Source organism: Saccopteryx leptura, chromosome 1 (genome assembly GCF_036850995.1).
Source record: "Saccopteryx leptura isolate mSacLep1 chromosome 1, mSacLep1_pri_phased_curated, whole genome shotgun sequence".
NCBI classification, from domain to species: Eukaryota; Metazoa; Chordata; class Mammalia; order Chiroptera; family Emballonuridae; genus Saccopteryx; species Saccopteryx leptura.
In genome coordinates this window covers 328386541-328401650 of record NC_089503.1, presented here as the reverse complement: position 1 = coordinate 328401650, position 15110 = coordinate 328386541, and the positions used below count along the sequence as shown (strand labels likewise).

The 15110-nt window shown below is 41.5% G+C and overlaps 1 protein-coding gene across 1 annotated transcript; it reads right to left on the bottom strand.

Annotated features, from left to right (window-relative positions):
• Positions 1–467: 467 nt before the first annotated feature.
• Positions 468–6437, bottom strand: NDUFAF4 (NADH:ubiquinone oxidoreductase complex assembly factor 4). Its single transcript, XM_066361323.1, has 3 exons — positions 6172–6437; positions 5579–5682; positions 468–942 (listed from the first exon to the last, which is right to left on the bottom strand). The coding sequence occupies exons 1-3, from the start codon at positions 6305–6307 to the stop codon at positions 658–660; spliced, it is 525 nt and encodes a 174-aa protein (XP_066217420.1). The 5' UTR covers positions 6308–6437; the 3' UTR covers positions 468–657.
• Between the last annotated feature and the right edge of the window lie 8673 nt (positions 6438–15110).

The following is a 15110-nucleotide window of genomic DNA, read 5'->3' as shown; positions in this document are numbered from 1 at the left end:
GCATCAATTCCCATATGTGCCTTGACCAGGCAAGCCCAAGATTTCGAACCGGCGACCTCACTGTTCCAGGTCGACGCTTTATCCCACTGCGCCACCACAGGTCAGGCTAAAAATGTATTTTCTATTGATTTTGTATCCTGCCTCCTATCTGCCTTTAATTGGTAAATTCTGTTATTCTACCTCACTGTTAAGCCTCCTATTCCCTAACAAGAAAATATCAATCTTAAGAGTCAGGAAAGCTCTCACTTTCACTATTCCATAGGAAGAATAAATTAACCACCTGAACTGGAAGCTGAACCTTTAAATGAGGGATTCAGGATATTTCCTAAGAGGTCATATGACCAATTTAAAAACTGATAATATGATGTGCTTAAAATAATATATTAACTCTTTTAGTTGTAATAAATTTATACATGTGCTAGTCATGCTGAAATTATATATGAATACATGCCTAAAACAAATTAAAGTTTAGAAGAAAACAGAATATATTTTATCAGAAGCCCTGAAATTCAGCAGAGCTCAATAAATAGGACACTGTCACAAGGAAGAAGTTTTAAACAGTCAGTAATTTATATAATTTAATAGGCTAAAACTGAGACCATAAACAGGGCATGGGGACAGGAAGCACATATAGGAAAAGAAACTCCAAGATTTCCTTCATTCTGATTGTATTGCTTTCTTGTCTTCAGGAGGAAAGACTTTGACTTCAAAAGTAACAAAATATTTGAGAAGGGCATTTACATCTTTCTGTTCTAGATGGTATTCTTCTGCTATTTTCTTAGCAGTCCATGTATCTGGATAAAGTTTATGGTTATTGAGAAGTGTCAATGCCTCTACAATGGAAATTTTGCCTTTGGGAATGTTCTCAATATTTAGGTCAAAGTGGTGGCCTTTTGGCAATCTGAACTCCTTTGCCTCTTGAGGTATGCCAGCATCTTTCACCTGGTATCAAAAGATAAAAACAAACAAACAAAAAGACTTTCAAAACGAGAGAAAAGATTTGACATCTACAGCTATGCTTCTCAAATCCCCACTATTCTTCCTCAAAGAAATACTGCACGTGCTTCTCCAAACTACATTACCTTGTTATAATGAGCTCTAGTTCAGTGGTACTCTGGCCACATCACCATTTCAAAACTATTAATATAACTTAATCATCATGAAGAAATTCAGGTAATTCTAGTAAATGATACTTGAATGAATATCATCTACTCACTTCATTTCATTTGTATATTAAAAGAACAACGCATTGATTAAATTAAGGCTGCTTTAGAAGGGCAGGGCTCTGATGCTGCCATCACAGTTTACTAGATAATCTCCATTCTGTTTCCTAGTTTTGTATTTCCTACTCAATGTCTGCAAACATATGAATGTATTTAAATATTGCTAGATTTTGCCTCTTCAAAGAAAATAAATGAATGCTTCCGATACTCCAACAAATATAAATAAAACATTCTACGCACACCCATCTTTTCACCTGTCTGTGCATCCCCGCTTAACCCTGGAGTGCGTGCTCTGTATTTCAGTCCCGGGACCTTGTTACGCCCATCATTCCCTTTTCCTTTCCTCTGTGCCTTACCTGCTGCTGCTGGTTTGTCAAAATAGAAAAATGCTGATAAAGTCACTTTTTAAAGAACACCCACAAACTCAAACCAACACTTCTTTTATGACCAGTTTCTTTCCTTTTAGAAGAAAATTATATGTAAAATAATGATTTTGTGTGATACTGAATCCAGAAAACACTTTCGAGGCTTTATTTGAACTCACTGAGCATTTGACACATGGTTTCAATGCCCTCCTTCTGGTTTTCCATCTGTCTCTCCAGTAGTAGTTCCTTCTTTGTTTTCTTTGTGGACTCTTTCCTTTCAGCTGCCCCTTAAATGTTAGCGCACCCTAAGTTCTGGCCCAGGCCCTATGTTTCACCCCATACTCTACTCCTTTTCCTATGTCATCCCACATCCTACCTGCACTTGCATTACTACTGACATGCTAATTACTTTCAAATGTGATCTCAAACCTAGACTTATTCCTGACTTCCAGACTCAAATCTCCAAATGCCTACTGGGCATCTCTACTCAGATAACCAGTAAGCGCTTCTAAGTGACCATGTCTGAAACAGAACGTAGCCCTTTCCTCTGAAAACCCAATTCTATTCCCATATTCTCTAGCTCACTAATACCACTCATCTCCCATATCCAGTCCAAACCTCAAAGCTTCTCTGTCAGGTTATTCCTGACACCTCCCTCTCCTCATTAGTATCCAATCAGTGACCAGATCCTGCTGATACCACCTAAGTCCCCGTCTCCCAGTTACTAGATCACCCTAGTCCAAGCCACTGTCTCTTCTGAGAAGTACTGCAAAAGCCTCTTAAATGGTCTTTTCTAACTGGATCAAATGCATTTTGTTCTCTCCCTGCCCCCTCTCAAAACTGTTCCTTTTGTGGAGCAAATCTGAAGTCATTTTTCCACAGGACTCTTCAATGACTTGCCATTGTCACAGGATAAAACCCAAATTCTTTAGAAAGACAAAAAAAAGGACCTTCCTGCTCTGGCCCCTATCACCCTCATCCCATCTTTCTCCCAAATTCATCCCTCACACTTTCCCGAAACTGTGATAACTCCGACCACTCTCCAAAGGTGTAACACACTCTCCTACCTTTGTATCGTAACTGTGGCCTGAAACACTTCCCAGAACTCAAAGCTCCAATGCTCCTTCCACTCCATACACACTTTTATTTAGATTTCCCTTCTGATTAACGTTAAATGCTAAAATTAATATTATGACAAAAAATTTCTGATAAAAATCAACATCTTCTCTCAATTAAAAAGAAAACATATACCAAATGTGATAAAAAGCGTTTTTAAATCAGAAACTTTATCATTTTATTATAATGCTGAAACATTAGAGGCATCCTATGTAAGAAAAGGACAGGACAGAATACAAACGTCCATTGCTACGCTAATGTTATAAACCAGTGGGTTTCAACTGCTGGTCCACAGACCATCACCCAACCACACACTGGCAGCTGAAAAATACTGTTATAGACAACAAAAAAAAGAATTAAGTATAAACACTTGAAAAATAAACTAATTCTATGCCAATGACATGCAAACATCTTTAGAGAATCAACTGAAAAACAAATAGGAATAATATCCTCACATATTAACAGTTAAAAATTTTAGGGTGAAAAAAGATCCCATAGTAACAACTTTTTTTCTATCCGCCAAAAACTCAGTAATACAAAGATGTTCATTCTTCTCAAATTATCTATAGCCCTGGCCAGTTGGCTCAGTGGTAGAGCGTCGGCCTGGCGTGCAAGGGGTCCCAGGTTCGATTCCTGGCCAGGGCACACAGGAGAAGCGCCCATCTGCTTCTCCATCCCTCCCCCTCTCCTTCCTCTCTGTCTCTCTCTTCCCCTCCCACAGTGAGGCTCCACTGGAGCAAAGATGGCCCGGGCGCTGGGGATGGCTCCTTGGCCTCTGCCCCAGGTGCTAGAGTGGCTCTGGTCGCAACAGAGCGATGCCCCGGAGGGGCAGAGCATCGCCCCCTGGTGGGCGTGCCGGGTGGATCCCGGTCGGGCGCATGCGGGAGTCTGTCTGACTGTCTCTCCCCGTTTCCAGCTTCGGAAAAATACAAAAAAAAAAAAAATTATCTATAAATTCTAATTCAATTACACTCAAAATCCAAATAGGATTTATTAAAGAAGCTGACAATTTGCCTCAAGTTCATGCAGAAAAAAAAAAAGTGTAACAAGAGCCAAGAACACTTTGAAATGAGAGGTGGTATAACAGATATCAAGATATTATAAAGCTTTATAAATTAAAATAGCATCATTCTATTGTAAAAATAGGAAAGTAAATAAATAGAATTGATAAATCCGTAAGCAAACTGGCATGTGTATGTATTAGTATTTTAAAAGAGTATGAAAAGCACTGGGTTATTCAATAAATTACATTTAGACAAGGGGTCATTCAGCTGAAAAGAACCTCACATACCACACACCATACTTAATGACAGTGATTTTATCATAAAATATAGTCATAAAAGTACCAGAATACAGAATACTGTTTTTACGTTAAAGTCAGCCCAGATTTCCTATGGCACGAAGGACAAAAAGAGTGTTATTTGAAATAATTTTGAATTAATTTTTAAAATTACATGAAAAATAATTGTTAGGGACAGTATCACTGATGTCTAGAGACATCACAAACACAAATAAACTTCCAAAAAAAATAAAAAAGGAAAAAAGACAAAGAACATAAATCAACGTTTTCTAATCACTCCCCAACAAGCCCTTTCAGACTTTCCTAATAACACCTTTAAATTTTAATCCAATGTATATCTCTTTATGTACTGTATCTATGTGTTTTATATGTAAAAAGCACTATATAGTTTTTGCTCCCCAAGAGCCAATTTTCAAACACATGATTTAGTGTGACATGAGAGAAACATGACTTATAGTATTCAACCCCTGCTTAAAAATAACAAAGAACATGAACATCAACTCCTATTATCTTTTTTTATGTGTGTGTCTGGTGATAACTGAACCCAGTAACTGCTGTTACATGTAACAATTTACAAACTTTATTTTACATGAGTGTTACTTCTCTTCTCTATTGAAAATTATACTAATAACCCTATCTATGCAGTCTGTTGCCTATCCAGAGAAAGAGAGAGACAGAACCAGAGAATCTGAGAATGGAAAAAAAAATCTGGAAGTTGTCACTGGCATTTGCCTCACCTTTAAACAAACTCTTCCTCTGACTTAGAACCTTCCTGCCACTATAAACTCATCTGGTAAACTCCCATTCACTCTTCAGGCCTGAGCTTAAATATCACTTCCTCAGAAACCAACCCTGATCCTCCAACCTCAGACAGGTCCTCCTGCTATACTCATAGTGCCTACATTTCTCCTTCATAGACGTATTGGTAATTACATACTGTGCTTGCTCATTCATTTAATGCCTGTGTCGCTCACAATACTGTAAGCACTGTGAGAACAAGAACTGGGTCTATTTTGTTCATCACTATATATAAACCACTTATGCCTGGCATTTATATACGGATTTACATATAGGTTCCCATTCTCAGTATATTCTTTTATGTATCCTTTCACAATATATCCTTTAAAAGAAAAAAACAACACCAAGTACCACCAATACAACACTAAAAAAAAAAAAAATCCCTGAGATTAGAATATAAACTCAATACATTTAAGAGTTAGAAAAGAACACTGAAAGCCCTCTTTCGGTCATACATATGACAACCACTAAAAGTACCTTACCAAATCTTACAAATTCTTTAATAATATAAAATAATTCTCACAGTTGCATTCAGCCAATACGTTCACGAGTCCTTTAAAGAAGTTCCCTAACTAGTCAATGAGCCAAGGCCCGCGTCCTGCTTAGACCAGTGGGTTTAGACTTGGCCACTGTATTTGTATTCTAGTTACCACTAAATTGACATTTTGCACTTGCAGAACACCTCACTCTCTTTTACTCTTAGCCACACTTTTCTGATAATATTTCTGGAGTCCAAGAAGGTTAAGTTATTTATACTTCATTAAAACACTCATTACCTGCACCGAAGACACAGGATCTTTGGAATCAACATACACATCTTTAAGTAATGACAGCAGTTTGTCATCTTTTCTATCAATTTCCCCCTTAATATGTGGATGGCCTAAGGGAAGAAAAAGAATGTCACAGTATTAAAATCAAAGAAAAGTTTCCTCTGAAATCCTAAGCGCTTAACACACACGTCACTTTTAATTTTTTTGTCAAGAAACAATCACTCGGACAATACAAAAAACGTTCAAGTAAACCAAAACGATGGGTCAGGCTCGGCGCCCCATGGTTCAGGGAAGACACCTGGAGAAAGTCTCGGCCGCACGCGATTCCTTCCGACCCCGATTCCCCGCACCCAGTGGCCACGCGTGAAAGAGGAAAACCCGGCGAGGACCGAGGGGGCGCTCACTGGTCGTCCCCTGCCGGACGACGAAGTAACGGAGCCGCCACCTGCACAGCAGGCCTGAGGGGACTGGCTCAATGTCACCGGCCTGGCGGCTCTGCCGGCTCCGGCCACGGGGCCAGCGTCCACCCGCGCCGCGCCGCCGCGCCCCGCCCGCACCGCGAGCCCGCGAGCCGGGCCCCGCGCCCTTGCGCCACTTACTTCTCGTCTGCTCTCGCAGGAGGCTCTTGGTGGAGGGGTACCTGGGCGCGGGAGAGGGCTTCATCTTGCTGATTTCCCGTTCCGCCCGGTTCTCGAGGTTGAAATTCCTGATTGCACGAATCACCGCAGCCCCCATCTCGTCACAACATGATGCGCGAAGGCTCACGCCGCACGTGTGGAAAGCCTAGCGAGGGCGACCTCCGGGACGCACCGACCATGCGCAAGTCTGGGGTCCCCCCGGCCGCGCGCCGTTTGCCCCCTAGCGGTTAGGAGGGCTCACGACACGTATCCGGCCGGAGGGAATGGCAGAGAGCGCCTTTCTCCGGGGCGGGGCGGGGCGAACACGCTCCGCCTGCCGGGGCTCCGGCGGGAGAAGGCGGAGCTTAGGGCCCGGACCCACGCTCCCGTGCAGGGTCTCAGCTCTGGAGACTCCTGGGGACACCCGCGAAGCTTTAAAACAGTTGCAGGCCCTGCAGACTTTCCTCTTTAATTCCTCTGAAGGGAGGCCCGGCATTGGTTCAAGCGTTCTATGTGATTCCAGAGTTGCTGGCAGAGTTAGAGAGTCGTAACGAAATTGACCTTGAAGTTCTTTCGCAGTCGTGCATCTTTATGATGGAGCTAGCTGCACCCAGATAAGGAAAGGTTCGGAAAATGCCCTTTCCTGCTTTTCTGAAAGGAACGTAATGAAAATGTATTTATTTTACACGAATAGTTGTTTCTCTGCGACTCTTTTATTTAAATGCCCCTTGTTTTCCTGTCTCCTTGCCTGATGCATATCTGAGCCACCATGTTCTCTTTTTCTTAATATTTTACATCCCGCTTTCATAAGTCATGTGACCTAATATCCTCGATTTCACTTATGCTGTCCTTTCCTCTTTATTTTTGATACCAATTTGTGTTATTTTTCCATACTATTTAAGTGCTGAGTCACCGCGTCATTACCGGTTTCCCCGCCTTACTCATTTCTTTTTAAGTAAGAGAAACCTCCATGTAACTTAATAAAAGAAACAGTCAATAAGACATTAAGGGGAAAAAGAAATGTTGCGCTCTCTGTCCTACTCCCTCTTTCCCCCTCTCCTGCCTCTCCCTCTCCCTTCCCCTCTTTCGCCTCCCCCTACCCCTCCCCTCCTCATTTCTCAGTGCATTACTGCAGCGATTACCAAGTGTCTGTCCGCCAGAAATTTCGCGCTGGTCGGGAAAGAGTTAATCACTCTCATGTTATATGAAGATTATAGAGTATATTTAATCATAGCAGAAGTACTACAAGAACACTAGTTTCCATGCTTGATTATCATGAAGAGTTTTTTTGGGATTGGTGTTTGGGTTTATAGCAGGGGTCGGGAACCTATAGCTGGCGAGCCAGATGTGGCTCTTTTGATGGCTGCATCTGGCTCGCAGGCAAATCTTTAATAAAAAAAATAACATTAAAAATATAAAACATTCTCATGTATTACAATCCATTCATTTCCTACCGCTCATGTTCATGGCTGTGGGTGGCTGGAGCCAATCACAGCTGTCCTCCGGGACAACATCAAATTTTTATTGAATAATGCGTAACATACATGGATCATTGTATGACTCTCACAGAATTACATTTTAAAATATGTGGCGTTCATGGCTCTCTCAACCAAAAAGGTTCCCGACTTCTGGTTTATAGAGACTAAAACCAGTGTTCCCTGGTAGAGTTAGTTGGTAAATTATCCTGAAGGTGGCGGGCTACTCCAAGATTTCCATCTTTGAGACTAAAGCATGCTCCTTACTTGGTGCTTTTGAGCCCTGGAATTCAAAGTTCCACAGATGCCTAGAAATTTTCATCTGCCCTGTTATGTCCATAAACTTCAAAAATTATAGTAGCAGTTCCACTCATTGCTTGTTAAAATATTTTAAAACTGAAAAACTACTTTCATGGAAATTCTACCATATTTCTGGCAGTATGAAAAAGTAATGTTAGAAGTTACAGGTGGTGTAGGTTGTTGCTATGGGGATGACTGCAGGAAAGAATTCCTTGAATTCACACATTTAAATGGAGTTTGGATTCGACATTTATGGAACATCCGCCCATGCCAGCTGCTTTGCCTGGTCCTGGCCTGGTGTGGCTCAGGCCTGAGAAGAACCGAAAGAGAAGACAGAGGTACTCCACCAGTAATGTACAATTGCCTGTCACCCCTGGGAATCGTCATGGAATTAAAACTTGAACCACAAGTGCATAATTCCAGCTCTTCTTGTGAAAACACACCAGTTAACAGGAAGTCTGAATTTAGAACTCCTGATGGGCTTATGTTAACGGTTGGGGTCAAGTCGCCAACTAGCACGCATGTTGCTCAAGATTAAGCATCACTATGAGTAGTGTTGTGATGGGCACCCGTTGCTGAGTACCTTGGGATATAAATAAACCCAGGGTCTTGCCAACACAGTAGAAAGTAAATTCTACAAGAAAAGGAATTTTTGTCTGTTTTATTCACTGCTGTATCCATCACATTGAGCAGTGCATGGTACAAATAGGAACTAAATAAATGTCAAGTAAATCTCAAATGAACTTAAAGACAAGCAAGGCCCCTAAGCTGGAGCCCAGACTGACAGGTTCTCCCTGCTGAAACACCAGATCCTTTTGTCAAAAGTGAGTTCTTGAGAAATTCACTAACTCTGACTGAACCTATGTTCTTCACCTGAAAAATTGGTATGATAGTAATTTCTGATGGGTTTCACGCAGTTGAAAAATTGTAAGTGTCTAGTATGGGGTCTAGCTCAGAAAATGATGTTCAAATATTTGCAATGCTTTTATAGTCAGAGGAGCAGGGAGAAGTTTGAAAAAGAAGCAAACATATTCTGAAGCCCTGGTCTATAAGTGAGCAAAAGAGATAAAATAACTAAATATCTGAAAGTAAAGTAAGATCAATGTTCTTGAAGTATTTAGTTTTTAAAATTAGCATGCTAAATTTGATTTTTATTTGCTGATTTGTGTGCTCTGCACACATGGTGGCATTGCATTGCTGGGCTTACTTAGCTTGGAATTTGACAATCATTAGCTCAGGAGCGCAAAATGCCACCTGTCTTTACCTGGCATTGGCAGCAGAAATAGCCTCTGGCCAGTCCCCTCCTTGCTTCCTTCCTCCTCCACAATCTTTTCCTCTTTGCTTAGACTGTTAGCTTTTTGCACTCTTTCCTTGAATATAATTCAACAGCAATCTGTATTCTCCAAAGAATTGCAGTCACTAAACCTAGGTGACTGGTGACTCAAGGAACCCAGGACAGCCCTCAGAGATTTCACTGGTCAAACTCAAACCACTAGTGGGCAGCACAGCAGATTTGCAGAGGAATGATTCAGCTCTTCACTCTTTCTCCCTCTCTCCTCTCTCTAAAATAAAAAAATAAACAATCAAATAAATAAATAAATCTTTGGGATGAAGTTATTGTTGAAGTTATCATAGGTCAGCTGGTAGAGGTCTTTAAATGATGAAATATAGAGTTTAGTCATTATTCTCTATTTGTGAAGATCTCTTGACTGGAAAGTCAGAGACCTGTTTTAGAAAAATGATTGACATCTTCGTGAAGGATGGTTTGAAAGAGAAAGAGTGACAAGGTAAGATGTTACTATTGTCCATGTGGGAGGTAAGCTCCTTTGTCCACTTTTTTTTTTTTTTTGTATTTTCTTGAAGCGAGAGGCAGCAAGGCAGAGAGACAGACTCCCATGTGTGCCAGACCAGGACCAACCAGGATCCACCTGGCATGCCCACTAGGGGGCGATGCTCTGCCCATCTGGGGTGTTGCTTCATTGCAACAGGAGCCATTCTAGCGCCTGAGGCCAAGGCCATGGAGCCATCCTCAGTGCCCGGGCCAACTTTGCTCCTATGGAGCCTCGGCTGTGGGAGGGGAAGAGAGAGACAGAGAGGAAGAAGAGGGACAGGGGTAGAGAAGCCGATGGGCGCTTCTCCTGTGGGTCCTGACTGGGAATCGAACGTGGGACTTCCACACGCTGGGCCGACGCTCTGCCACTGAGTCATCCGGCCAGGGCTGTCCAGCTTTCTTAAGGATATCTACTTAATAAGAGATATTTGGAGGAACACTCTGTAGGTTATCTTCCACTGAAGCTGGATGAATAAATAACACAGACAGTTGGATTTCGATTCAGAGGCTGGAACATGAAATGTAGTCATCTATTTTAATATTTGTATGTAACTTGGTGTAGTTTATCTTTTTTAGAACTTTTGATTGACTAGAAGTTCAGAATGTTTCAGTGTGATCCTACGGATTTGCAGATTCATAACCCGTGGCCACAGGCTCAGTAGCACTTATACTTCCAGAGAAAGATAAAAAAATATCAATTCTCTCTACAGATTTCAGCAGTGTGATTTAGTAAACCTGTAGACGAGTTTTCTGTCTTGTTGAAAATAAATAATTCATGTACCTAGCTAGCTTTATTTTGACAAGGAGTTTAAATATTTTCTGTAAGAAATTGTGTTTTTGCGAGTGAGAAAATGTTTTTAGCTTTGTAGCTCTGTTAGAAAACTAGTGGTAGCCCTTTTTAAAAGAATTTGGGATTATGAAAATTTCAAACACATTTAAATATACGGAGTTTAGTATAATGAATCACCATGTACCCTTCACCTTTTATCAATAATTATTGACTTAGGGCCAATCTAATTTTTCTATAAGTTGCTCTTTCCCATTTTTCCAACTCCTTCAGTTATCTTGAAGTAAATCCTATAGATTTTATCATTATAAGGGTATCTTAACAAAGATGGGACTGCTCTTTAAAAATATAACCATAAGCTATAACCATAAAATAATGGTAGTCTTTTTTAAAGGGCTATAAATGAGAAAAGTTACAGACTTTTGAATAGGTTTACATTTGGTAATTTGTTAGTATTTTTTTTCAGTGAACTTGAGCAATAATGTCACAATACGGTAGTTAAACAGTTTGTCGTGCACAAGAAGCTCTTGAAATGCTTTCTCACCCTGTCTGCACACTTCACTGCACACAAACTTCCCTCTCACTGGCTTTCCTCCCTCTAAAAGACTGGAGAGTTTGCTATTCATCAGAAGAATGACTCTAATCTCAGGATGCCGAAATGCAACTCACCTAGCTCATTTCTGTATCAATTCCTGCTACAAGGCCTTTTTTGTTTTTAGCTGGTTGGTTGAGCCAGATGACAAGTGAAATATGATTTATGTGAATAACAACATCCATACCTGCTCCCTTGCCAGCCACTCCCACCTCCACCCCCCAAATCATGGTTCTGGTTAGTGCCCAAGATGTACAACTAACAGTTCTGTTTTGCATTCAAGTGACCAAGTTTCCATCTTCCAACTCAGAATCGATAGAACAGAAAGAAGATTCGTGTACTCGTGAATAGCAGATCATGCAGCAAAATTCCTAAATTTAACACGTAAGACAACTAAAATCTAGAGAAGTAGTTGGCTAAATAATGGCCCCAAAGACATCCAGGTCTGTAGAAATACCTTATATGGCAAAAGAGACTTTGCAGGTATGACTATGTTAAAGCTCTTGAGATGAAGAGATTATCCTGGTCGGCCCTAAATGGAGTCACAAGCTTTCTTATAGGGAGGGAGAGGAAAATGGGTCACAGAAAAAGGCGATGCGCTCTGTAGAGCAAATTGCTGCCTTACTGGCTTTAAAGATAGAGGGAGAGGCCACTAGTCAAGGAATGCTGGAAAAGGCAAGGAAACAGATTCTCCCCCACAGACTCCAAATGGAACCTGACCCTGGAGACACCTTGATTTTATCCCAGTTAAATGGATTTCAGACTCCGACCTCCATAGTTGTATGGAAATAAATCTATGTAGTTTTAAGCCACCAAGTTTATTGTAATTTGGTACAACAACCCTAGGAAACTAATACAAGAGGACTTGACTGTTCTGCCCAAGTTAACATGCCCAAGTTGAGATACAGCCACACTAGATCCCAAGTCTTTTGGCTCCTAGGTTTAAGAAAAAACCTCACCACTCCACTGTGCTAACGCTTTCTAGGCAGCCTGAAGTCCTGCTTATGAAAAGCTGGTTGAGTTTTCACAAAAGACACACACAGATGGAAAGATGATAACTACACATTAATAAACAGGACATGCACAAGAGCTGGTGTTTCTGACTTGCGACCCAGAGTTTATTTCAAACTTCCTCCCGCCTCTCCCAGCTCCTCGGAACAACTTTAGACTGGACAGTGAGTGACTTTAATGTCCTGGTTGTCAAATTCCCAAGGATTTTTACTTATCAACCTTGTTAAATTTCTTGATGCTCACATATTGACTTTATATTTGTGCTAACGAGTATCCTTTCTGGAGAGCTAGGATGAAAGAAAATTACAAGGATCAAGCTAGTCTCCCACAGGTTCACCTTCCCTCTCAGACTGTTCTGACTGCTCCTTCCCTTGCCTCAGCCTGAGCAGCCTCCACGTGTTGAGCATCCTCTGTGGTCCACCACCAACATCTTGGCCAGGCCTGCCACCCAGAAGTGTCATTTATTTTCCAGGTGTTAACTCTTCACAGAGCCTTGATCCTTGGGGGAAGTCATGGAGGCCAGCATCTGATCACTCAATTTTAGCTGCTAGTAATGAAAAGTCTATCCCCAATGGACAGGAGACTTTGAATCGAAGGATAAGTTTCTAATAATGGAATTTCTTTTTTTATTTTTTTTTTATTTTTACAGAGACAGAAAGAGAGTCAGAGAGAGGGATAGATAGGGACAGACAGGAAGGGAGAGAGATGAGAAGCATCAATTACCAGTTTTTCGTTGCGACACCTTAGTTGCTCGTTGATTGCTTTCTCATATGTGCCTTGACCGTGGGCCTTCAGCAGACCGAGTAACCCCTTGCTCAAGCCAGCGACCTTGGGTCCAAGCTGGTGATCTTTGCTCAAACCAGATGAGACTGCGCTCAAGCTGGCAACCTCGGGGTCTCGAACCTGGGTCCTCCACATCCCAGTCTGATGCTCTATCCACTGCGCCACCGCTTGGTCAGGCTTTAATAATGGAATTTCAGCCTGTAAGACAGACTAGGGGGACATATTTTGGGAAGGGGGCCTGATGTACATGCTCGAATGTCTCAGTGGAATGATTCTGCCTGCTTGAGGTTGAGCCTTGCCATGTGCCTTTAGAATCCATGGCTTCAAAGAGAGAAGTAGTGTCCTGTTTTATATTTTGGAACTATATTAATTCATATAACAGACATGTATTGAGGGTGTACTAAGTGCCAGGCATTATACCTTCAATGGAGATCCAGTACTGATTAAAAGATAAACATCCCTGCCCTCATGGAGCTTATATTCTGGTAGGTAAAGATAATCAAATATACAAATATGTATGGAAATTGATAGATGGTAATAAGCGACTTGTAGAAAACTCAAACACCCTTGTCTTAATTTCGGTTCTGGCTTATGCTTTGCAAACCAGCTTATCTCACAGTTTTAAAAAGAGCCAATCTATTGCTACACCACTCACCTCTTTCTGGGTCTCTCTTTAGCTAAGGCAATCCCATCTCTTAACTCCATAATAAACAAGCTGAAAAGAAACCAAATCAGGAGAGATGGGTGACTTACCTGAGACCCTATATGGTTAGAGTTAGGTTCAGAACTATAATGCAAGTATACTGATTCCTCATCCAGTATTCTTACTGCATGGAATTCTTTTCAGACCAGCATTGAGAAGTCATTGCCAAGACGACAGCACATTTGGAAGAGATTGAAAATGCTGTGCCTTTTTATGGAGGATTGGGATTGTGATTTGGGCACATTAAAAACTAAAAATAGAATGACAACAGTGTTGTCCTGCTGGGATTGTATAATTAAGAAAATGGATCTAATAGGAAGATTTAGAGGACTTTGCACGTTTCCATACATGTGACAGGTGGGACAGGAGAAGTAGCGGGAGCAGGACTGAAAGTATATGCCAGGAGTTCAGAGGCAAGGCACACGCAGCAGCTTTGGAGGGGAGCCAGGTGACCATTTATTACAACTCTATTATGAGATGGCTCTTTCCCTGGACCCAATGACAACAGCATCTCACTTTGGGAATGAAGAGCTATACCATGTTCCTCATCCACAGCCCACCTCTTCACTACTCACAATACACCCCTCTCTATAAGGTCTCCCTCCTTTAACCAAGGAGCAGCATCTGAGGAGGCCCAAACCTAGAACCTCCCTGTTTTTAGTAACCCTAGTTCTGGTGGGAAAGAGAGAGAAACATTCCAATAGAAGATAACGCAAAAAATATAGTCGTCTTCTTTCCGTGTCTAAGTCAGAAAGGTTACTCAAAAGAGAATATACAAGGATGCATTTATATGATAAAGATTGGCTCCCTTGCTTATGAGAGAAAATGGCAACAGTGCTGTATATAATAAATGGCAGCATTTTGTGTGAATATGCTAACTTGTGTTGTTTATTGTTTCGACTTTTGCCCTGGATTTCCCACCTATATGGTAAGACCTCTGGGCCAGTGATGTGATCACCTGCCTCCACATGTCAACAGCACTTGATTTGGTGATTTGAAAACAGTTTGAGCCCAATAAATGTTGCTCACAATAGAATGCAAGTTTGCAATTTTTATTTTAAAAATCAATTGTATCTTGCCTGACCAGGCAGCGAGTGGTGCAGTCAATAGAGCATCTGCCCGGGACACTGAGGACCCAGGTTCGAAACCCCATGGTCACCAGCTTGAGTGCAGGCTCATCTGGTTTGAGCATAGGTTCACCAGCTTGAGCACGTGGGCGCTGGCTTGAAAGTGGGATCGTAGAGATGATCACATGATCACTGGCTTGAGCCCAAGGTCAGTGGCTTGAGCAGGTGGTTACTCGTTCAGCTGGGGGCTCACCTTCACCCTCCAATCAATGAACAACTAAGTAATTCAGAAAGTAATCAATGAACAACTAAGGTGCCAGAACTATGAGTTGATGCTTCTTATCTCTCTCCCTTCCTGTCTGTCTCTGTCTG